At 49.8% G+C, this 25,845-nt stretch overlaps 1 protein-coding gene across 1 annotated transcript in view; it reads right to left on the bottom strand.

The window, feature by feature from the left end:
• LOC146192645 (uncharacterized) overlaps positions 1–23,185 on the bottom strand; it is a 32,185-nt gene extending 9,000 nt beyond the window's left edge. Inside the window, exons 1-3 of the mRNA XM_084600065.1 lie at positions 22,973–23,185; positions 22,257–22,516; positions 2,891–3,465 (exon numbers count right to left, since the gene is read on the bottom strand). Of these exons, the coding sequence (XP_084456191.1) occupies positions 2,919–3,465; positions 22,257–22,516; positions 22,973–23,176 (1,011 nt within the window). The 5' untranslated portion in view covers positions 23,177–23,185 and the 3' untranslated portion in view covers positions 2,891–2,918. The remainder of the gene's footprint in view (positions 1–2,890; positions 3,466–22,256; positions 22,517–22,972) is intronic.
• Positions 23,186–25,845: the final 2,660 nt, after the last annotated feature.

Genomic DNA, 25,845 nt, shown 5'->3' with positions numbered 1-25,845 from the left:
AATTCTGCGGGGAAAAGGCTACCTTTAACATATGGTGTGGGCATGCCAGCGAAATCAATCCCTATTAATAACCAGCCAACGCAGTAGGGTTGGGAGGCAGCCTTGATCAACTCGGACGCAAGGAGGAAAGAAGCTAACAGTCGGCGAGGCCAAGGAAAGCGTTGGGGATGGTACTTTATGTGAGTGTGTGTTTTTTTTTAATGTTTACTTGGATAATCACAGGGATTAGTAATGTAATCTATTTAGGGGAAAGATAATTAAACACAAAGTAGAAGAAAAAACAACGTGCCGATGGTGGGAACCGAACCCACGACCTCCGAATAACGCGTCCGGTGCTCTTCCAACTGAGCTACATCGGCCGCTGTCCCCCCTGCTACTTTCTTGGCTATTTATGTTGTCTTTATACGAACCTTGAGAGTGTTCACCAGCGCCACCCTCAGCCAAGGCGGCGGACGTGGAACGTCCTTTGTTACCGCCAGCGTCACGTAGAACGTGATCAAGAGGGAGGGCGAACGCTGTGCTAGAACCCTCTTACGCTACCTAAGGCTTCAAGACTGCCAGAACCGAGACCCCCGTAAGCTACAAGCAGATCAATTAAGGGGAAATGAGGGTGCTCGTTATAATACATGAAGGAAAGAAGCTAACAGTCGGCGAGGCCAAGGAAAGCGTTGGGGATGGTACTTTATGTGTGTGTGTGTGTTTTTTTAATGTTTACTTGGATAATCACAGGGTTCTGGCAGTCTTGAAGCCTTAGGTAGCGTAAGAGGGTTCTAGCACAGCGTTCGCCCTCCCTCTTGATCACGTTCTACGTGACGCTGGCGGTAACAAAGGACGTTCCACGTCCGCCGCCTTGGCTGAGGGTGGCGCTGGTGAACACTCTCAAGGTTCGTATACAGACAACATAAATACCCAAGAAAGTAGCAGGGGGGACAGCGGCCGATGTAGCTCAGTTGGAAGAGCACCGGACGCGTTATTCGGAGGTCGTGGGTTCGGTTCCCACCATCGGCACGTTGTTTTTTCTTCTACTTTGTGTTTAATTATCTTTCCCCTAAATAGATTACATTACTAATCCCTGTGATTATCCAAGTAAACATTAAAAAAAAACACACACACATAAAGTACCATCCCCAACGCTTTCCTTGGCCTCGCCGACTGTTAGCTTCTTTCCTTCATGTATTATAACGAGCACCCTCATTTCCCCTTAATTGATCTGCTTGTAGCTTATGGGGGTCTCGGTTCTGGCAGTCTTGAAGCTTTAGGTAGCGTAAGAGGGTTCTAGCACAGCGTTCGCGCCTCCCTCTTGATCACGTTCTACGTGACGCTGGCGGTAACAAAGGACGTTCCACGTCCGCCGCCTTGGCTGAGGAACACTCTCAAGGTTCGTATACAGACAACATAAATACCCAAGAAAGTAGCAGGGGGGACAGCGGCCGATGTAGCTCAGTTGGAAGAGCACCGGACGCGTTATTCGGAGGTCGTGGGTTCGGTTCCCACCATCGGCACGTTGTTTTTTCTTCTACTTTGTGTTTAATTATCTTTCCCCTAAATAGATTACATTACTAATCCCTGTGATTATCCAAGTAAACATTAAAAAAACACACACACACACACACATAAAGTACCATCCCCAACGCTTTCCTTGGCCTCGCCGACTGTTAGCTTCTTTCCTTCATGTATTATAACGAGCACCCTCATTTCCCCTTAATTGATCTGCTTGTAGCTTACGGGGGTCTCGGTTCTGGCAGTCTTGAAGCCTTAGGTAGCGTAAGAGGGTTCTAGCACAGCGTTCGCCCTCCCTCTTGATCACGTTCTACGTGACGCTGGCGGTAACAAAGGACGTTACACGTCCGCCGCCTTGGCTGAGGGTGGCGCTGGTGAACACTCTCAAGGTTCGTATACAGACAACATAAATATCCAAGAAAGTAGCAGGGGGGACAGCGGCCGATGTAGCTCAGTTGGAAGAGCACCGGACGCGTTATTCGGAGGTCGTGGGTTCGGTTCCCACCATCGGCACGTTGTTTTTTCTTCTACTTTGTGTTTAATTATCTTTCCCCTAAATAGATTACATTACTAATCCCTGTGATTATCCAAGTAAACATTAAAAAAACACACACACACACACACATAAAGTACCATCCCCAACGCTTTCCTTGGCCTCGCCGACTGTTAGCTTCTTTCCTTCATGTATTATAACGAGCACCCTCATTTCCCCTTAATTGATCTGCTTGTAGCTTGCGGGGGTCTCGGTTCCGGCAGTCTTGAAGCCTTAGGTAGCGTAAGAGGGTTCTAGCACAGCGTTCGCCCTCCCTCTTGACCACGTTCTACGTGACGCTGGCGGTAACAAAGGACGTTCCACGTCCGCCGCCTTGGCTGAGGGTGGCGCTGGTGAACACTCTCAAGGTTCGTATACAGACAACATAAATAGCCAAGAAAGTAGCAGGGGGGACAGCGGCCGATGTAGTTCAGTTGGAAGAGCACCGGACGCGTTATTCGGAGGTCGTGGGTTCGGTTCCCACCATCGGCACGTTGTTTTTTCTTCTACTTTGTGTTTAATTATCTTTCCCCTAAATAGATTACATTACTAATCCCTGTGATTATCCAAGTAAACATTAAAAAAAAACACACACACACACATAAAGTGCCATCCCCAACGCTTTCCTTGGCCTCCCCGACTGTTAGCTTCTTTCCTTCATGTATTATAACGAGCACCCTCATTTCCCCTTAATTGATCTGCTCGGACGCAAGGAGTATAAAAAGCTCGTTGAAAGAGGCGGACAGCAGCCTATACCAATGGGGTTCTGGACTGAGGCCTCCAACTACCACTACAACCTCCTTAACCTTTCCATTCAAATATTTTACTATTACCACGCATAAGAGGATAGACACGTACTTGCCCACCAATCTGGAAGCGCATGCACTCATCTCTTCTCAATCTTGCTACTCGTCTTCTCAGCTGGTGGGTCATGGACGACCACTTCGACGAGAGGGCCCGTCGGGCCGGCCGCGTTGCCACCTTCAGCACCCCCTGAGCTCTTTCTAGACGACTTTTTCGACGCACTTCCAGACCCCGACCTGGTTGTCTTTCCGGAGCCCTTTCCGGATCCGCTCCCGGAGGCCTTTCCTGATCCGCTTCCGGATCCTCCATCAGAGCGTTTTCCAGATCCCGACACTGATCCTTTTCCGGAGGACTTCGATCCCTGTCCAGACTCTCCAGCGGCCCCTTCGCTGGGCCGCTCGGAAGACTCCGCAGGAGCCGACGTGGGACCCGATTTCTCGCTCATTTCGGCAGCTGCTGCCTCTGCAGGAACTTCACCTGCGGGAGGCGCCTCTGACACAGTGCCTGTGGGCACCTCGGCTGGCACAGCCGACGTGGGCGACGAATCGCTTTCCTTGGAAGCCTGCACAACCTCAATGGGTGGCGCGGGCTCCTTTTTCCTTGGCGGTACGCCGTATTCGCCTGGTGGCCTGCGAATGAATGAAAGTCAGAATTAAATAAGGATTTCAAAGATTTGTGGGAGGGCATTTAAATGCGGAACGAAGCATGCTTGTGCAGAAATTATCGTAACCTACATTGGTGATAGGAGAATGAATTTAGGGGTACAATGAAGCTTTCCTCATTTCAAGAAGTTACGCGGGACGTAGCGACCAAGGTAGTGAAAGGCGAAAGCCATGAGCGCTGCGCAACTGGTACGGATTAGTATTTAAATAATTAGTTAATAAACAAATAGTAATTAGGTAGTTAACTAATTAATTTTTAAGTAATTATTCGATTAATATTTAGTTAACACTGCATTACCTAATTATTTATCAATAGAATTTAAATAATAAAGTAATTGAATAGTAATTGATCATCGACTGACATATGGCCATATAAGGCACGTATTCGCGCACTGTGGTGGTGCTCTGTGATTGATCGAGACCCCTATGACTGGCAGGCCTTTCGCTGTCTCCTGTCCTCTGCTTCCTTCACGTCCTATGAAGAGTGGACTAATGCCCTTCTCCAAGCGGCTTCATCCCCTACTCGCACCGAGACCCCTGCATATTCCACTTCTGACCCCGACCCCCATCTCATCAGGCTATGGAAGCGTCGCAGAAAACTTCTCCGAACATCCAGACTGCAACCCCGCAACATCCAACTGCAGACCACACATTCAAAGTTGCAAGGCGATATCGTGACATATTGTGCTATTCTTGAGGATTCTCATTGGAATACCCTATAAAACAATCTTGACACGGCGCTTCATAAAAAGCAACCTGGACTCTTTTTCCAACCCTCCTTGGTGCAACCCCTGCCCCTGCCCCGATTCTTGCTAAAGCCTTAGCCACAGTTTCCCGATGAGGTTTTCACAACCCTTGCAGATCTTTATCTCCCACCTCCTTTGTCCCCCTTTTACCCAGAATACACAGGCTGTGCAAGCAATGACCTCTTGTGCCCCTTTTACACTGGGCGAGCTTGAACCTGCACTTCTTGCTAACGCCAAATCGGTCGGCTCCCGGTGAAGATGGACTCACTCCGCTTTTCGGAATCTTCCCGATAACACAAAAGAGCACCTTCTCAACCTCTATACCACCGCCTGGGATGAAGGCTCTTTACCATCGTCCTGGACTTCCTCACTTATTTCTCTCATTCCTACGCCTGGTAAGCCTCCAGCCCTTTCAAATCTCCGGCCCATTTCTCTGACTCCTGTGTCGCAAAACGATGGAACGAATGACGCTCACTAGACTTAGTAGGCATTTCGAGGTTTCGAACTTGCTCCCTTATAACCTCATTGGTTCTCGTTCCCGCGTATCTACGCAGGACTTTTTCCTCATACTTCAGCATCCTTTCTTCACCTGTGGTAGTTCTCAGCTTCACGGCCTGGTCACAATCGGTGTCCGCAAGGCAATCGATTGCGTCTCACAGGATCATATTCTTACTTGCCTTTCCAGCACCGACTGCGGCACACGCATGTATAACTTCATTCGAGCTTTTCTTTCTAATCGCGAGGAACGTTTCTGAGCATTGAACTTCACTTCTACACCCCACCGTCTCACCCGCGGTACACCGCAGGGTGCCGTTCTTTCAACCACCCTTTTTAATATTGCCATTGCTCCTCTCGCGGTTCAGTTATCGTCTATTTGCGATTTTCAGCACTTTTTTTTACGCCGACGACATGACACTGTGGTGCTCGCGCGGATCTCCTGGTCACGTTGAAGACACCATTCAGTAGGAATTGGATATTATTTCTTGCTTTCTTGACCATGCAGGCTTGTCTACCGCGCCTGAGAAGTCAGAACTTCTACTTTTGACTCACTCTGCTTATCAACGATCTCACAACTCACTGATCTTACCTTCGGCGGCTCCCCAGTCCCCAAAGTTTCTCAATGTCGTGTGCTTCGCATGCCTCTGCATAGAGATGGGCAACACGGCTCACTTGAACGGCTCACTGGCTCATTTACATTTGTAGAGGTGAGTGGGTCGCTCAGGAGGGGCCGGATAATATATATATATATAAATATATATATATATATATATATATATATATATATATATATATATATATATATATATATATATATACGTGTGTGTGTGTGATAATAATATTAATAAAAAGTAAAATCAATTTTGGCCCTCACTTGACACGGCAAGCGGTGGTATTTAGCATCAGTTTCTGCTGGCGGTTGTGATTGCAGTTGTGGTTTCTGCTTGTTGAGACGACTGAGGAAAGTGCTCCGAAAGAACGCGGAACATTCGGACCACATCGCTCTGCTTTTCTCCTCTCCGGAACATGGCTCCGCTCCGGACTCTAAGAAACACCGCGTACCAAGCACGCTTGGAGTACGACAACATTGGCCTCAACCCCCTGATGCCCGGCCTCGAGGGCGTCAGGGGAGGATGGCCCCGAGCCGTCCCGTCGAATCCATGTCGCCGGGTCTCTGTTGCTCATGACGGTGTCCAATCCCATGTTTGTGTTTGGCGCGAACGGCAGTTGTGCGACGAGCGCGACGGGCATATGGTCCTTATTTCCCTCTCCTTACATCCCACTGACCTCGTTCACTTCTCTTCCGATCATATGTATAATAATTCTAGTCAGTGCTCTCTTTGTCCCCTTCTATTTTCGTCCTGTTCCTACGCGCTATTTCATCAAAAGAGTAAACTGCACGTTCGATTGTCTTTTGAGATACGAAAGACTTCGTGTTCAAATGGTGTTGCAACAGCGAACAATGCACTACCGATGAGTGTCATGAGACATAGTTGGAACAGCAGCATGGCAATGAACGGTGTCATTCTTTGCCAATTAAGGTTTCTTTACTCCCCCCCCCCTCTTCAGTGGCATCGGATGTCACACTATACTACGCATACAGAGCCAAAGGGATTGCCATGGACTGCTTTACACGGCGGACGAGTATGGGTACCTGTCCCCGCTCGTCGGCATGGAACGAAACCACAAAACTGCAAGAAAATAAATGTGCGGAAACCAGAAGCAGTGAGCCCGCGGTCCGAAGGCAATGGGTTGGTTGTGACACTGACAAGGAAAGCGGCATAGTTGCTTTTTCGCTTTGAATTTTGAAAAATCTTACATGGCTCCGACAGAAAAGGCTCACTAACGACTCACTAACGAGAGAACCGGCTTTTCAAAAATACCGCCGTTCCAACAATCTAGCAGATCTCCATTTATATAGCAAAAGCAAAAGAACCACTTTACCCACTCTCGAAAAGAACGGCGCACTGCGCTCTAAAGACAGCCGAGGGCGAGGACATTATTGCGAATCTTGTGAAAAAGGGCAGGAGGTTGCTTTCTCGCATCGCTAATAGATGGCGCGGAAGTCGCACCCACCTTTGATAGAAAGGTTCACTGAAAGAAAGAACCAGCAACAAGCTCTCCGAAAAATATTTCTTTACGGAGAAGATGTACTGTGTGTGTGGCTCTACCATTAGATTGAAGGTGTAGCCCCAGCCGAAGCCTCTGCACTTCTGGTATTGGCGCACCTTTAAGGAAAAGATCGATCTCTGGAGGCTATTTTCTCCTATGGCTGTTCTTGCTTATAACCAAAAGTTCGGACTTCTCCGCTGCGCAGGTTAGCCCGCCAGCGGAGGCGTACATCTGGACCACGTCGATGGCTTCCTGAAGCGCGTCTTGCACATCGCCGTCAGAGCCCCCCGTGACCCAGATTGTGACGTCATCCGCGTAGAGAGCATGACGAACCCGGGGGATGTTGTCTAGCAGAGGTGGCAGTTTTGCCACCGCCACATTGAAGAGTCGGAGAGAGGACCTAGCCCTGTGGCGTCCCTCGGCCTGTAAGAGCGATATTGTCGGAGCGTAGTTCGCCGAGTCCTATGGTGTAATACGGGTTTCCAACCGACGAAGCGGTCTTAAGGAGAGGGACACGCGTCACACAGTTCAGGCGCTCATCATCAATCGCCTCACGTACCACCTCCCGTACCATCACCTCAATCGGACCGAACTAGAAAAACTTAACACGGCACTCCGGTCGGCGGTAAAGACGGCACTGGGTGTCCCTCCCCACGCGGCCACTCAATGCCTTCTTCACTTAGGCATCCACAATACGGTGGAAGAATTAATTGAAGCACAGCGGGTAGGACAAGTAACTAGACTGCGAAACACACGCACCGGACGTTCTCTACTCGCGAGACTCGGGTATCCAGCCCCCAGCACCCCCTTACCACCAGATCCGGAGCCCATGGACCCCTAATGAGAGCAAAGATCCAAGTGGCCCCAATCCCGAAAAACATGCATCCAGACCTTAACGCGGGCCGACGGCAGCTACAAGTAACAGGCGCCACCCTCACGGCCTTGATCAGAATGGCGGAAGAGACAGCCATTGCCCTCGCCATCCGATACATCTCAACCAACCCCCTGGGCAAACACTTGAAAACCTGCACTGTTGTCACGGGCTCACAGGCAGCATGCCGAGCCTTCTCAACCGGTCTGCTGTCTCCCAAAACCCACCACATCATTCGTCGGTGCAAATAAAAGACGCACACGCCACTTATTCGAATACTTTGGGCACCAGGTCACACATTTCTTTCTGGCAACAAGCGCGCCCACGCGCTCGCCCGCGAACTTGCCGGGCACCAGGAGGGAAGACTGAAGACTGCCGATTACCAGCTAATACGGAAACCGGAGAGGAAGATGCTCCGAGGCCATCATCAATCTCTCAGCTATCAACCACCACAGAACCACTCACGTACACACTTACCCTCGAATACTACAGACAACAACGAAGAACACTTCCCGGGCCACACAAATCCCTCTCCAGCGCAGATGCCACTACCTGGCGACAACTTCAAACGCACACATTCCCGAACCTCTACCACAAACACCTTTACTTTCCCTCGCGGTACCCTTAGATCTGCCAATCATGCGCCAGCAACCAAACGAACACTATACCACTCCATATGGGTGTGTTCTATGCCGCAAGGCTTCACGCCCATTCCCCACCCCACCGTCTCCTCTTGGGAAGCTGCTCTGTATAGCTCACACCTGCAAGATCAGCAACGGCTGATCGAGCGGGCGCGCGGGATAGCAGAAGCTGCTGGCATCCTGGACTGAGGAGGCCGCCTGAAATGGACACGACCACCTAATCACCAGTGCCTAGTTATTGGGATTAAATAAATATTTTTTCCTCTTCCTCCTCCTCCGAAAGATCCGACGGCTCTCACCGCTCCGGCCGCTCCGGCTACGACCGCTCCAAATCCGATGGATCCGGCACCGACTTTGCGGAGCAAAATGGCTCACCCGTTCTTTGAAAGTAGCGGCTCCGAAGATCCGGCTCGCTCCGGAGCGACCCATCCCTACCTTTGCATGCCACCAAAATTGTCCGGGTTGTCCATGCGGCTGTTGCTACCTGTCAGTCGACGGTCATCTGGCCTGAGGGAAGCTCCCGCCGGTCGACTGGCTCACACGCTGGCTATTAACAATTTCCTTGATTTTATACCATATCTTGCATTCGCCCAGGGCCAGCTAGGCACACTTGCAACAGCTCTTCACGGCCTTTATAAAGCGGATCTTTGTCTTACCATAACCACTTCCACCGATAAGTTTTAAGCCACCGGGCTTTTTCATCCTCTTCGCAGTCTCCTTTTTCTTCACTTTGACTGACAGATATATAGATCGCCTCTCCGGCACAGTTCATGGACGCTGGTTTCTCAACCAGGCTAACATTTTCCACATCCGGCCAGTTCCTCTGCCAACTCCTTCCCCACCAGAGGCCATTAACCTCCGTATACTTCCTCTTCCAGTCATATGTCGCCGGTCCTGCATGCTGGCCACCGACATGCTGCTGCCTCTCATCATAGTCCGCCCTTCAATAACCATGGAGGCGCTTGCACGGATGCCTCTTATGTGGCTCCTCGCGGGTCCGGAAGCCAGGTCCTCCTTCATCCTCGTCTATCTACCCCTGTCCCACACACTAGCGGCCCCTTTCTCCACCCTCCGGATATTATCCCGCTTAAGGTTCTCTCCATCATTCATGCAATTCAAAGGTTCCATTCTCTCCCCTAGTTCCTCAGTATATTATATACACTGACTCCCAGGCTGCTATCTGTGCCAATCAATCTCAATGTCTCACACATCATCTGTCCACGAAGCTGGAGGCTGCAGGTGTTGCGCTGCAGCCCTGGCCCGTCTTCCTGTGATGGATCCCTGGACACTCGGGGATTGACAGCAATGCGCTGGCTAACCAGGTTGCCCATGAACCTCGTAACCGGGCACCTTTCATCCCCTGGCAAAGATCCTTGGAGGACGGGTCGAGACTGCCTCTTCGCGCCATCATCAGCGAATATTACAATGCTGCTCGCTTAGACCGCAAGCGCTATACCCCGACCCTCAACCTAATATTTCCGTTCGAGAGGCTCATATCCTTCGGCAAATACAGTTAAATACACTCATAACCCCTGCACGGCTATATCTCTACAAATTCAGTCGTGATCCATCATGCCCCAACTGCCCTTCACCTTATGCACCCCTTTCACACTGCCTATTTTCATGTCCGGTTGCATTGTGATCGGGATTCTTTCCCACCTTCTCCCATACTAGATGGAACTTGTGGACTGGCTTGGAGCTGAGTGTGAAGAACAGCGCCGGCTCGTGCAGCATGCTATGGATGTCCTAGACGCCTAAGTGTTGCGCCTCTGTAAAGTATTCTACAACTACTACTAGAGAATGTGACATCATGCAACTGGAATTAGGGCTGAAAAAAAAGCATAGCAAGGGATTGTCGCGCAATTTGAAAGCACCAAATACTAAAATGGGTGAACAAGGTGAACTAAGCAACTAAATGCAACCAAAAGCAACCAACAGCAGCATTTGTGCTTTCGCATCACTCCAATGTGGATTCTGTAGTGCTCTTAATTTTTTTTTTGATCCCGCCGGGGTGTCGCAGTGGTTACGGCGCTCGACTACTGCTCCCAAGGATGCGGTATCGAATCCTGGCCTCGGCGGCCGCTTTTCGCTGGGGGCGAAAATCTAGGCGCCCGTGTGCTTTGCGATGTCAGTGCACATTAAAGAACCCAAGATGGTCGAAAATTCCGGAGTCCTCCACTACGGCATCTCTGATAGCCTGAGTCGCTTTGGGACGTTAAACCCCACAAACCACACCAAACCAGCAAAAGCAACACTACGCTAGGGGTCGAGCCATTTAGTGGCACAGCGGTGGCCAAGCTACGCATGCGCGAGGAGCCGCATGACGTCAGAGGCAGCAGCTGGTGTATTGGAACAGCCGTTAAAACACGTTAAACAGACCAATTTTGAAGCTTTCGTTTGATTAACGAGACTACTTGTTTCCTAAGACCATCTTCCCACATTAACCAACTGCGACACGGCCGGGATCGTGAAACGCACACCGTAATTATACTTGTCTACCGTGAAGATGATAGCGGGATTCCGCGCGTGACAGATACTGCGCCTTTCCTTTCCTGTAAACCAATTATAAAACGCCGGTGAACGCCTGGTATCTGTCACTCGCGGAATCCCTCTGACACATCTCGTGGACAAGACAGCGACGCTTAGGCTTACGCATTCCTCCACTGCAGATTCTGCAGTGACCTAGGAAAAATTCTGCAGTAATCTAGGAAAATGTTTATAAATCCACTTCAGATGCTTTTGCGTGGCTATGAGAACGCCGCGCGATAGAGCGACGCCGCAAATCTCTCTCTTGGAGGAGCACTGAAACGAACGCGTGCCAAGGACGTTAATTCCGCCGGGGTGGTGCAGTGGTAAGACGCCCGACCACTGTGCCGGAGTTCCCGGGATCGAATCCCGGCCTCGGCGGCTGCGTTTCGATGGAGGCGAAACGAAGTGGCGTCCGTGTGCTGTGCGATGTCAGCGCACGTTAAAGATCCCCAGGTGGTCGAAATTACTCCGTAGCCCTCCACTACGACCCCCCTTTCTCTCTACCCACTTTCACTCCCGCCTTCATCCCTTCCCTTACGGCGCGGTTCAGGTGTCCACAGAGCAAGTGTGACAGATACTGCGCCTTTCCCTTCCTATGAACCAACTTATTATTAAGGACGTTAAGGCCTTTGCAGAGAGCCCCGCCGGGGTGGCGCAGTGGTTAGGGCGGTCGACTACTGTTCCCAAGGACGCGGGATCGAATCCCGGCCTCGGCGGCCGCTTTTCGATGGAGGCGAAAAGCCAGGCGCCCGTGTGCTGTGCGATGTCAGTGCACGTTAAAGAACCCCAGGTGGTCGATATTTCCGGAGTCCTCCACTACGGCGTCTCTCATAGCCTGAGTCGCTTTGGGACGTTAAACCCCACAAACCAAACCAAACCAGCCTTTGCAGAGAGCTTGCACGATTGATTGATTTATAGGAAGGAAAAGGTGCGGTAGCTGTCTCACTTGTTCTCTGTGGACACCTCAACCGCGCCGCAAGGGAAGGGAGGAAGGTGGGAGTGAAAGTGGAAAGAGAGAAAGAGCAGCCGTAGTGGAGGGCTACGGAGCAATTTCGACCACCTGGGGATCTTTAACGTGCGCTGACGTCGCACAGCACACGGATGCCTCTTCGTTTCGCCTCCATCGAAACGCAGCCGGAGTGCTTGCACAAAACGCTGAGAGCGCCATTTTCCTATACAGTACAGCAGTCGACCGTGGAGCGGGCCGCGCGAATAGTGCCAAAACGATAGTTTACTGTGCACCCGTGGGCTGTAACAGCCGAACGGAGACAAACTCAAAAGGTGAAGTCTGACAAGACGGTTGCGGTTTTTAAAAATACCAAACGTACGCTTGCACGATTGCGACGGGACCAATGAGCAATCGGTGCGTCGCAGACGAGAATGGATTGCACGCATCAACAGGCATTGCCATCACAGCAGTCCGGCCAAATACGTGTAGGCACTTCATTTTCTGTCAGGTACTTAAACGAATATCGATGTACTACAGCAGCTTGTACGTCGCACTGGTCACTTTGATTACTTTTTTGCAGCCACGCGTCTTGCGATTCAAGTCGGGAGCGGCTCCCCGCGGTGCTTTGTTTTTATTCGCGCACCACGAATGATGTACATATGAGGAACGAATTTCTGCAGGAGTTCACCATACTACCTTCACGTGTTCATTTTGCTGGTCGGCCGTCTAACCTTTTCGATGTCTGCAATCCTGATTGGGTTCCGTCGTTCTACCTGAGGGGGCATGGATAAAAACAAAGCAATCGCGGAGCCACTCCCGACTTCAACCGCAAGACGCGCGGCTGCAAAAAGGTGAACAAACTGACCAGTGCAACGTACGGGCTGCAGTACTTTGATAATTGTTAACGTACCTGACACGAAGTGACGGGGACGAGGACTGCTGTGAATGCCACTCTGTTTCGTGCAAGCCATTCTCGCCGGTGATGTTCTGAAAGTTCCTTTGTCTTAATGCATTCGTGCAAGGGTACCTTAGGTATAATGAACAACCCACAGTCGTCTTGTCTGGACTTCCCCTTCTGCGCTTTAGTCTGCGATCGGCTATTACGGCCCACGACCAAACAGTACTTTGGCACTATTTGCGCGGCCCCTCCATGGTCCATTGCTGCACTGTACAGGACAATGGCGAAATTCCACCGATTACCCAGAATGCATAGCGCTTTCAGCGTTCATGAAAGCTTCCTATAGGCTCATGAGCGCGGATCTACATGTGCGTGCGTCCGTCCGCAGAAAGTGTCAAATACACGAATGAACATTAGAGATTTAGTACTGCATACGTAAGCGTAAGCAGAGCCCCTGCGTACGTAAGTGGCCTGCGTGCTGCTTGCTGCACATGTTTCATACGCAGCACGATTCTTGCATACTGCGCATGTGTTGCTTGCGTACGCAGAAGTCCCAACCTCTGCGTGCGTTCGCTAAAACGTCTGCGTGTTGCTCTCGCTGTGTGTGAGAAAGTGCGACAGACACGTTCGTCTGTATGGCCGCATGCTAAGCAGAAAACTCGAAGTATATTCGCTCCCTTTCGTTTTTGGTGCAAATGATTTGGCGTTTCGCCAGAAAACGTGTAATTCATTTGGTTCTGCGCCACAGAGGGCGCGAATCGCAAATTGAGTCTTATGCGACGCACAAGCTTTTTTCTATGGATTCACTGCGCGAACGCACCAACTTCTGGCTAATTTAATTCGTAGCCAGGATCGCTACAACATGAAGTGGTCAGTACCAAGTTGTTAGGCCGTAGTGCTTATAAACACATGAGGCACTCGTAACGCCGCCCCATGACTGGGGGTGAAACGTAGGCTTACCACCTAAGAGAATACGTGGAAGCGAACAATTTCAAAGCCGTTTTATATAGTCACGCAGCACCTATATGATTGGTTGGTTGGATCACAGGAAGGGAAAGGCGCTGTAACTGTCACACTTGCTCTGTGGACACCTGAACCGCGCCGTAAAGGAAGGGAGGAAGGTGGGATTGAAAGTGGAAAGAGAGAAAGGGGAGCCGTAGTGGAGGGCTACGGAGTAAATTCGACCACCTGGGGATCTTTAACGTGCGCTGACATCGCACAGCACACGGACGCCACTTCGCTTCGCCACCTATATGATGTCGTTGTTTTTGGTACAGAGCAACCACGAACAGAACAGACTGCGAAAATATAAAACGGCAATTCAAAGGCTGAATATCTATAGAACACTGCTAGTCTTAAAGGGGTGCGGTTAGTAGGACGACCCCTAGAAAATATCTAAACACATTTTACCGCAGCATCTTTCTAGTTTAGTACAGTACCAGCGGAGGCTGCCGATTCGCAATAAAGGTTGGCGAGTGCTTTGAATAAGTGTGTGACAAAACATAATATGTCATTCCGGGGTTAATCTATTTATAAACACCGCTAATATATGTGCTGTGAAGCTGTACTTATCGCCTGCAGGCTCGTTATGCGCTGGGTGCTTCTCCCAATCGCTCAAGCGTCTTGTATACAGCCCGATAGGCTGCTGCATGTACTAAATTATCTCAATAATACCGGTCATAGAAAGTAAGCAGCCAATAGAGAAAGCTACATTCAAAAAGCACTTTTTAGACGTCAAATCAAGAGAACGGAAAAGAGCGACCCATTGTAGTAGCCGACGACGCCGCCGATGCTCTATTCGATGCCAGATGATATTCGATATTCCCACAATATTCGTGGGAGTAGAGGGACTGTTGGTCTTCTGCTGCAGTGCACGGTTCGTTTTTTGTGCAGCGTGATGGGTATACCCTCAGCGTCAAAGCTTCTATCATTTGAGCAGCCACATGGAAGAAGGAAAGTAACCTGCGCGATGACATGCAGGAAAACACGAGAAGTTCTCGCGATGGCGACAAGCACCCAGCGGAGAGCTAGTTTTCAGGTGTATCTAGTTCTTTAGAACGAAGATTTATCGAGGCACGTTAAAAATTGATTGGTTCCAAAATTACGTACCCTATGTTTTCATACTTTATCTTCAATACAATTGCTTTTACTCTTGGCTGTGTTTATTTGTGCTTTCATAAACTGCAAAATTATTTTGGTAAGTTTTCTTTCCATGTGTTTGCATAGGCCATTCTCCCTATTTCTACGGCATACGTTTGCGATGATTTAAATACTCTTCACCTCTCTAATGAGACTTCATAGCTTCACAATGTGTTCTCCGAGGTTCATCGTTACTTTGCACCGAATGATGACATCATAGGCGCACTGTGAACTCAGAAAACGGTTTTGACATCGTTTCTCACGGCCCAACGGCTTCTTCGCATTTAGATTTCGCACGGGGTTGCATTGCTAATTTTCGCTTTCTAGTATGTTTGCAGGGAACATTATCATGACTCGGGCAAATTTATTCTATATATCCTCATCCTCCTCAACAACGACGAACCAACGCAGCACTTTTGTAGCATGGGTGGTATCTCTAGACTGTAGGAAGAACAATGAAGGAGCTCCTGTGCTGAAAAATTCATTTTTGGAGACCGCGAGATGGCGCTGTACAGGCAACTGCGCTTGCCGCATTAGTTTTCGGAATCCTGCGTTCGTTTGCACATCCGCCTTACAAAATGTATTCGTGTGGCACGGATATGACCATGTTGTAGCGTTCAGTAAAGTGCCTGGGCAGTGCGTACGTAGCGCTCGCTACGCAGAACTAAAACTCCCTATTATAAATCTCTACCAGACTTTGTCAAATCATTTAACGGGCGCTAAAAGTCTGTAAGCATTCTGCCGTAGTTCAATAAATATCGCACAAAACACTCACCACCGTGCTATGAAGGCTTTCGCCTCATCGCATGTTTAATGATCCAAAGCGCCCCTCTAACTTTAGGACGGTAGCTCCACCCTCGTTCGTAATAATCGAGCACACGGCACAAACTGCGCCCGATATATGTGAGCTCGGCTATATCAAAATCTTCGCGCTATCAAGCCATTAGAATAATCTTACAGTAACAAAAACAACTCCGAGTTTTCATCACAGGAGAAAAGAACCCTTTTATGCTTCCCGAAGACAGAGATGTGGCCCCTTAAAATAGTGTATATCTTGGTGCCAATGTGAGGTGATCATCATCATTAGTCAGACTGTCCCAATTGTAGGGCAAATGCCTCTCCCATATTTCTCCGATTAACCCATATTTGGTGGACTACTAACTTTCAAGGCAGGTTTGGATGGACGTACTGATCACTGATAGGACAAAATACGCTCTTAATTAAAGGTGTCAGGAATTTCTCAACCGAAAAGGTCTTGCCACTAGGCTGCGTTTTCTGTCCTTATCACAACCCAACAAACGTTTCTAGAGGGCAAGGGCCTACTCTCCTATTTATCTTCAAATAATTCTCTCCCGCACCCACAGCGACTCCCTTCGCAAACTCCGCCAATCCACATGACATTTTCAGCTCCTTGGAAGCAACGAACGATGTTTACCGATGGCATCTTGGATACGCGATAACAAATAAAATATCGAAGGGATATTTTGGCTCGGTCCTTAGAGGTATGACATGACAGCATCAATGATTACACTTTGCAGCTCCGCTTTCCAATCCTCATTATTCTCACACTCATTATTAGACACTCGTAAGCGGGCATGTTACCGCTACCAAAATGGTAGGGGTAACATTAAGAGATAGAAAGCGTGCCGAGTGGGTCAGAGAAATAACTCAAGTTACCGACATTCTAGTGGAATATAAGAAGAAGAAATGGACATGGGCAGGACATGCAGTGCGAAGAGAGGATAACCGATGGTCGCTGAGGGTAACAAACTGGATTCCAAGGGAAGGAAAGCGTAGCAGGGGCGGCAGAAAGTTAGGTGGGCAGACGAGATTAAGAAGTTCGCAGGGGTCAAGTGGATGCAATTAGCACAGAACCGGGTTAAGTGGAGAAATATGGGAGAGGCCTTCGCCCTGCAGTGGGTATAATCAGGCTGATGATGATGATGAAGCGGGCATGTTATGTGAAGTACTGTAAAACATAGATTGCGAAGAAGGAGAAGTGCACGAGGAACATTAAATGAGACAATAAATGGGACGCGGAAACGAAGTTAAGCAACGTGATTTTCTATCTCACCGGCGTAGGCAATCTATGGTTTCGGAACCATGAAGCGCACATTCCATCATGGTCCGTGTTCAAAGCCAGCTTCTCTGAAGTTTTAGGCCGTCCGGCTGTGAGGAAACTCCGCGCTGAACAGCGCTAGCGTGCGCGGTCTCAGCAGGTTGGCGAGAATTTCACAAGTTATATCGAGGACGCCGTCCACTTGTGCAAGCGCGTGAACGCACAGATGTCAGAGGCCGACAAGATTAAGCACATTCTACAAGGCATTGATGACGACGCCTTCCAGATGCTGACTTCTCGAGATATCCGCACCGTCGCAGAAGTGGTCACACTGTTTCAAAGTTATGACGAACTGCGCAAACAAAGGGCCATAACTCGCGCGAACACTATGCACTCTGAGTCGCTTGCTGGCCTGACAGATGCAGCTGAACATTCTGCGCTGCTGCCACAAATCAAGAGCTTCATTCGAGAAGAAGTTGCTCCACAGCTCGCCCTTATGTCCTGCCATGAAGAGCCTTCCTCACACCTAGCCCCCAGTTTGCGCCAGATTATTCAAGAACAAGTAGCCGAATATCTTCCTCCAGTCCCTCAATCCATGCCTGTCGCAGCCCCGTTGACATATGCGGCTGTTGCTGCCCGACCACCACCTACATATGCTCCGCCGAAAACTGCCTACGTTCAGCCACCTCCTGGTCCTGGTCGAGAACCTGAGCAGTTTATTCGACCGGCTCCGAGACAGCGCAATCCCTGGCGCACAACAGATAACCGGCCAATTTGTTACACTTGCGGGCTGGCTGGACATATTTCTCGTTATTGTCGAAACCATCTCCCAGTGTCGGCACCACCTACTCATGATCCTGGGTACTGGTCTTCGACGCCTCAGTATTCCGTGCCTACTGAGCCTCCAGCCAGCCATCATTTCTCCCCAAAGCGCTCAGCCATGTCCCACCGCCGTTCACCGTCGCCGCGACGCCGCTCTACCTCTCCGATGCGACGTCAACAGAACGCTTCACTTGAGGAAAACTAGAGGCCGCAGTTCCTGAGGCGAGAACTGCGACCCCGTCGAACTTCCCAAGCCCTCATCTGTCGCCGGCCAACCTTATTGAAGTTTTCGTCGAGGGCGTTGCTGTCATGGCTATAAAAGACACTGGTGCTGCGATGTCGGTTATGGACGCAAAACTATGTAGCACTTTAAAGAAAGTGAAGACGCCAATTGCGCGAATTTCGTTACGAACGGTCAGTGCTCAGCATATCAAGCCTTTAGCAGCGTGCACCGCTCGAGTAATTATCCAGAATTGCTTTTATACGATTGAGTTCGACGTGCTGCCAAGTTGCTCATACGTTGTAATTTTAGGCTGGGATTTCCTGTCGCGCCACGCTGCTATTATCGATTGTGCTCGAGCTGAAGTGGGGTTCTCGACTGTGCCTGATGCCTTACCAGACGCTGATCCATCAAATTCCTGTGATAAAGCACTCGTCGCCGAAGATATCGACCTTCCTTCTTGCTCTTCTGTGCTTGTTCGTGTCGCTTGTGCCTCTGTTAGCGATTACACTGTTCTCTTCACACCAGTCCATACTTTCCTGCGCCGCTAGAGCCTTCCATTGCCCTATGCTGTGCTCGCTATTTCCGCTGGCCTTTCCATGTTATGGGTCTCTAACCCATTTAACTCCCCTACTGCTTTGCGCCAGGTGAATGCCTCGACAGTATCCAGCCAATCGCATCTCTTTTGATCTCTGAGGAACTTGACTACGCGCCGCACTCTGCTGTGACTGCGCTCAGCCCCCCTTCACCTGCGCCCGCTCCCCCCTCTACAGACTTGTTGCTCCGTTCAATCGACGCCAATCTTCCTACAGAGCAGCGCACTCAGCTTTTGACCTTACTACATCACTTTCGCTCCTCATTCGACTCTCATCAAAGTTCTTTGGGCCAAACTTCTACAGTCACTTATCGCATCGACACCGGCACCGGCCCCCACGCACCACTGCGGCAGCGCCCCTATCGTGTGTCTGCAACTGTTATTCTGCAACTGCAACTGTGTGTCTGCCAGGCTATTGAAGAGCAAGTCGACGTAATGATCCAGAATGGCGTGATTCAACCCTCAAGCAGCCCTTGGGAGTCACCTGTTGTCCTCGTGAAGAAGAAAGATGGTTCTATCCGCTTCTGTGTCGATTATCGCCGCCTTAATAACATTACGCGAAAGGACGTCTACCCTTTCCCACGCATCGATGACGCTCTCGATTGTTTGCAAGGCACCGAGCTCTTTTCTTCCCTAGATTTACGTTCCGGGTACTGGCAAGTTCCCCTGGAAGCGGCTGATCGCCCCAAAACCGCCTTTGTAACTCCCTACGGCTTGTACAAATTTACAGTTGTGCCGTTTGGCCTTTGTAATGCTCCGGCAACATTTGAGCGGATGATGGACACTATTTTGCGTGGCCTAAAGTGGAATACGTGCCTCTGCTACCTTTACGTCATTGTCGTCTTTTCGCTTGCCGTTGACACACACCTCTGCCGTAAGAAGCACGTTTTGACCTGCCTATCTGATGCCGGACTGCAGCTGAATTTGAAAAAAAAAATGTCGTTTTGCCGCCCGCCAGCTCACCCTTCTCTGCCATGTTGTTTCCAAAGAAGGTGTATCTCCAGACCCTGCTAAATGTTGTGCCGTATCAGCCTTTCCAAAACCGACTTCCATCAAAGATTTCCTCGGGCTGTGCTCTTACTTTCACCACTTTAAAATTTTTGCTTCCATTGCTGCTTCCTTGACAGAACTTCTGTCCGGCAGTTCCGACCTTTCGTCTTTGTCGCCAGCGTGCGACGATGCCTTCAATGCTTTACGCCACATACTCACGGCACCACCTGTCCTACGTCACTTCGACCCCACTGCGCCTACTGAGGTCCACACAGACGCCAGTGGTATTGGTCTCGGCGCTGTGCTCGCTCAGCGCAAATCAAGTTATACTGAATACGTGGTCGCCTATGCTAGCCGTACACTCACGAAGGCTGCATCCAATTACTCTGTCACTGAAAAAGAGTACTTAACGATTATTTGGACTCTTACTAAATTCCGCCCTCACATCTATGGCCGCCCTTTTGACGTAGTGAAGGACCACCATGCGCTTTGCTGGCTTACCTCACTGAAAGACCCGTCCGGCAGACTGGCAAGATGGGCTCTTCGCCTTCCGGAGTACGAATGTCCGCGTTATTTACTGCTCCGGCCGCAAGAATCACGACGCCGATGCACTTTCCCGCTGCCCCCTTACAGCTGAGGTCGCGAGCCTTTCCTCTTCCGACGATTCCCCGCCATCGCTTCACATCAATGACATGCCGTCAGCGCAGCGGCAAGATCCTTGGATTAATTATATCCTCGATTTTATCTCTAATCCTACAGCTGCTTCTCCATCGCGTGCTATCCGCTGCCATGCTTCCCACTGCGCCATTCGTGATAACCTCCTCTACAGCACAACTACTGCGCAGATGGCCGCAAGTGGTTGCTAGGTATTCCCCGGCAGCTACATGCGCAAATCTGTGACTATTTCCACGCTGACCTACAATCCGGTCACGCGGGCGTCTTCAAGACCTACACTCGTCTCCGGCTGCGTTACTACTGGCGGCGCACGTACACCTTCGTACTCAAGTACGTGCGCTCATGCCTCACCTGTCAACGTCGCAAGAGATCTCCTCAACGTTCTGCTGGAGCGTTGCTGCGGTTACTCAGCCCACCACGCCCTTTAGACCGCGTCAGCACTGATTTGTACGGGCCGCTTCCCTACACTGCGGCCAGCAACCGCTGGGCTATCGTAGCAGTTGATCATCTGACGAGGTATACAGAAACCGCCGCACTTCCATCTGCCACAGCGTCAGAAGTAGCTTCCTTCATTTTGCAGCGATTTGTTCTTCGCCATGGCGCACATCGAGAGCTGCTCAGCGACAGAGGACGCGTTTTCATGAGTGAAGTTGTGAAAGCCTTGCTCACCAAGTGCAACATTATTCATAGAACCACCTTTATCATCCCCAGACTAATGGCCTCACTGAGCGTTTCAATCGTACCCTTGGCTTCATGCTATCCATGTACGTCTCCACCAACCACTCAAACTGGGACCTCGTCCTTCCGTATGTCACGTACGCTTACAATACCGCAACGCAGTCTACTACTGGGTTCCCTCCTTTTTTTCTCCTCTACGGCCATCGCCCTCTGCTACATTCGACACTATACTCCCGTATCAGCCAGACATATCAGAGTATACTCCTGCGTCTCGCACAGCCCAGCATGCGGAAGACTGTCGACAAATTGCCCGCGCATTCATGGCTAACACACAGTACCGCCAGTTATCCAACCATGACAGCCAGCACTCGACACCGGACTCCCCGTCTGGCGCTCTTGTGTGGCTGTGGATACCTTCCAATGCTCCTGGACTGTCTTCCAAATTTCTTTCTAAATACCATGGCCCATACCGAGTTCTGAAGCGCGCCTCTCCGGTTAATTATGTGATGGAACCTGTTACGCCGTCCCATGATCTACGCCGGCGCGAACGCGAGATTGCTCACGTCCAGCGCATCAAACCCTATTACGACCCTGCCGTCTTGCTCACGCCGAAAGTCGCCAGGATGTCTCTTCTTCGTCCCGCGGGCAATTGCGAAGAAGAAGTGCACGAGGAACATTCCTGTCAGTGGCATCGGGATCGCTGCGCGTGTTAGACCTGACTGTGTTCGCTGTCGCTGTGGTCGCCGCTGATCTATCCAGTCCTGCTGATCGAGTCCTGTTGATATGCTCAATAAACCCCCATCTTACAAAATATCAAGCCTGACTATAACCAAGCTGCACGAACGTGCCTCTATGTGCTCTGAATCCAAGGACCCCGGAATGTTCGATTCTATTATCCCACTTCTACCTGAAGGGGCTGACCAAGTTGGCAGCTCCTCTCAATGCGGCCGCGTTATGTGTTCTCGTGACGTGTCATACCATGAGCACCTCTCAGTTCCCGATCAACTCTCCTGCCAACTACCCCTGTAAGAGACAAGCCCATGATTAACAGCTTGAGGGGCTAGTTGGTGCTGCATAATACCAAGAAACGTGGCGAAACATTTCTGGGTATTAAGCCCATGATTCTTCTCGCCCACAGCGGTGACGCCGACAGTGCTAACTTGCGGTTTTATGAAGAACGATTCCTCTACCACCGTTACATAAGCATATAGAACTGACAGACATGCAGCATAAGGACTCGATTTTGTGGAATAATTGCTAGACAACCGTTTGCAAGCCAGCATACATTGCCTCTAAGTTCGCCATATGTACTGCTGTGCAAGCGCGCGCAGCGTACAGTGGTTTGGAGATGGTCTTGATGAACTCCTCATAGTCCACGTGCCCCTCGTTGTGGGTGTCCGCCTCGCGGATGAGCTCGTCGGCCTCCTCCTCGGTCATTCGCTCGCCCAGCGTGGTCACCACGTGGCGAAGCTCCGCCGTCGTGATGAAGCCATGGCCGTCGCGGTCGAACACGCGGAAAGCATCGTGCAAGTCCCCCGCCGGATTGAAGGCGCGCGTGTACTTCGACACCATGTCCATGAACTCCGGGAACTGCACCTGCATGCGATCGCTCATTTGCATGAGCCTGATGCAACCTTTAATGACCCCCGGGGTGACTCAGCGGTTAAGACGCTCAGCTACTGAACTCGAGTACCAATTTTCGACGTCGACCGTGGCGGTCGTGTTTCCATGGAGGCGAAAAACAAAGGCGTCGCTGTGCAGTGCGGCATCCCTGTACATTCAAAAATTCAAGGCAGCCAAAATTACTCTTCAACCCTACATTACGGCACCTCTTTCTCTTTCTTGCTCCAGTTCCACCTTTCTTCTTCCCTTAAACACGGACAGGTGTCCACCGAGACACGGAACAGCGGCGCTGCACTCTTAACTGCCGTCGCTCGAGTCCGGCCGCAGCTGGTAAGTGGGACCGTTACTGCGTATTTTCTTTCGCATATTCCATTTCTGCACTTTTAGAAGCTTTAATGAAATCCAGATAGCGTGACTGTCCACACATACCTTCTTCTCGAGGTCCGCGGGCACGGTGCTCTTGACGAGCTTCTTGAATTCCGGGTCGGTGATGACCCGCGAGGCGGTGCGCAAGATCTCGTCGACGTGCTCAAAGGCCACGGTGCCCGAGCGGTCTGCGTCGAACTTGAAGAACACGTCGCGGAGCTCCGCCACCTGGGTGTCGCTCAGCTCGTCCTCTTTTGTAAACGACATGTCGGCCCTGCCAGCGGTCTCTCTTCTGCCAACGTATGCAGCCGCCCCAGACGTTGTCTTCTTCTTTGTCTTGACCTTTTTAAACGTGACACATACCCGCACGTGGTAGTGATCACGGAGTAGTGGAATATACAAGAAAATGTACAGAGACAATAATGGTCAAATTATTGCTCCAATCTTGAATTTTGAAAAGTCTATTGATGGAGAACGACAGAAGAGCGTTTAAAGTAAAACAACAAATAGAATATTTTCTGCTAGGAACATCTACTACTGCTGCATCCGCTGTACTGGCATGCTCAAATCAAGCGCTTAAGAGCAGGGAGCATAATTATGATACTAGCCCCAAAACCGGGCTTCAAATTTCGGCATTCTCAATGGGGCCATTTAAAGATCACAAGAAAGAAGAAGTGGCACAGGCGCTGCTCACAACTAAATTTTATTGAAGACCACGAGAGAACTTATATAGGTGAAGTTTTAAGGGGAAAGAAGGCTAGATTGAAAGATATGGGAACAAGAAACGACCGCCGCCAACGCAAGGAAACAGCCAAAGAGAAGGTTAATAGATAACAGCACCTAAAAATTTAACCTCGCCTAACTTGAAGAAAGTAGCTAACAGGCATGGAGTGAGTGTCGTTTTTTTCAGCGTAGGAAAGTTGTGCCCCCGAATTTGTAACACAAAAAAGGGGTTTGCCAGATAAAGCACGACTCTCCGTTTATGAAGTGTTCTGTTGGAGTACTCTATGCTATTCCTCTAACATGTGGGAAGCTTTATGTTGCACAAACTGGCCGATGCACCAACGAGCGTTTGGGGGACGATGCACGAAATGTATCAGATTTAAAAGACAACTACGCACATTTGGCTGCGCACGTAATCAAGTGCAACAGATGGGGGACGCGTTTGAATTATACGAAGGTTCTTGGAAAGCGTAAGGATCAAACGGCACGTATTAGTTTGGAGGCTTTTTACATTAAGAAGTTTGACAATAGGTGTATCAGCAGCCCCTCAGTATCTCTTCTTGCCTCTGAATTTAAGTTTTTAGATGCTGTTATCCTATGACTCTTTTTTGACTGTTGCCTTGCACTCTCCATGGTCGTTTCTTATTTACCCAATCTTTCATCCTACCCTTCTTCCCCTTGAAACTTCAACTATATACGCACCCTCGTAGTGTTCAATAAAATTTACTTGTGAGTAGTACCCCTGTCTTGTATTCTTTCGAGTGCTTCGTTCGGCGCAGTTTTTTAGCAATTACATTAAACTTAAACACAGAACAGAAACTGGCATTGCAGGATGTAGCCCTTTATGGTGGCTGTGTCGATTAACGGGCCGCGTACAGCAGGTCAGTGTCGACAGTGCATACCAGCGCCATGGATGCCAATGCTGGCGACGCGCTTTGCTCACCATTGATCCAAACCTGCTAGACGAATTGGAAGTGGCACAGCTACCATAGATAAAATTAAATAAGGTTACAAGCTTTCAGAATAGATGATTTTCCGTCGGTTTTTTCTGCGCATAGCAGGACGAGGACAAAGCACAGAGCAACAAGTAGGAAAAACAAGCGCCTGTTTGTCCTACTTGTTACTCTCTGGTTTGTCTCCGTCCTGATACGCGCTGAAAAAGCTGGAAGCATCCGAAGACCTCCGGCGCTGTATGGTTACAAGCCCGCTCGCAAGTGCTACTGAGCTGGAAGAAATAAGATGGATATACAGTATGAAAGAGCACTGAACAGTGGTTGAAGGGGAGCCTCTATCTGCAAGACGAGAGAACATATCGACTTTGGGACTTGTCTTTGTCCGAAGCGCAATAGAATTACAAATATCAACAGGTTAGTAATGTAGCCATGAAGTCTTGCCATATCATAACGGCAGCCACAGACATGAAAAAGATAAGGAGCGAAGCAAGTCCCCATGTCGAAACGTTGGCTCTGCTTGCTAACTGAGGCTCCATGCACCTCAATCCTGGATCATATCGACAAAAGGTAATTTAGGAAGCGCAAGGCAGCTGTCATCCAGCTTGCTCTAAAGACCTGAATGAGCTTTAATGTAGCCCACAGGAAACTATACTTAGGTAAATATGTATAGGTAGAGAAGAGGAGGGAAGACAGGAATATTAACCAGAAAGGCCTTCGTTTGGCTACCCTACACGGGAGAAAAGGGATAACGGGATCAAAGAGGGGAAGAGAAAAGAGATGTGAAGCACAGTCAGAGTTTGTCAATGAAGCCAGTGGCTATCAGATAACTGAACAGTGCCCTGTACGCCTTGAAGGCAGTCAACTGTCATGGCCACGAACCAATTTTCTTATCCGCCGGTAAAGGGCGGGGGTCCAGATGGTCCAGCGCACAACGCAGCTCATGTCTTTCACTTACAAATGCTGGACATTCACATAGATGTTCTATTGTCTCGTCGCAGCCATAATTTTCACAGGCAGGGTTGTCGGTCGTGCCAATCTTGAAAGCATGCTTGTTCGAAAAAGTAACGTCGAGTCATAAACGGCACAGCAACGTTGCTTCTTATCAGGAAGGCGGAGGCGCAGTTCAAGATCCAGTGCCCTGAGGCAACGGTAGCAAAACTCCCCCGTGTTTTATGTTCAAATAATTTCCCGGTCTAAAGAGCGAAGCACTAGTGCTGCGTCAACCCTCGATATATTGGGATTTTGACTGGAACGCCTTTG

Source organism: Amblyomma maculatum, chromosome 4 (genome assembly GCF_055883805.1).
Source record: "Amblyomma maculatum isolate TAMU_Amacu chromosome 4, ASM5588380v1, whole genome shotgun sequence".
NCBI lineage: Eukaryota > Metazoa > Arthropoda > Arachnida > Ixodida > Ixodidae > Amblyomma > Amblyomma maculatum.
The sequence above is the reverse complement of the archived record's forward strand: the minus strand, read 5'-3'. Positions and strand labels throughout refer to the sequence as shown.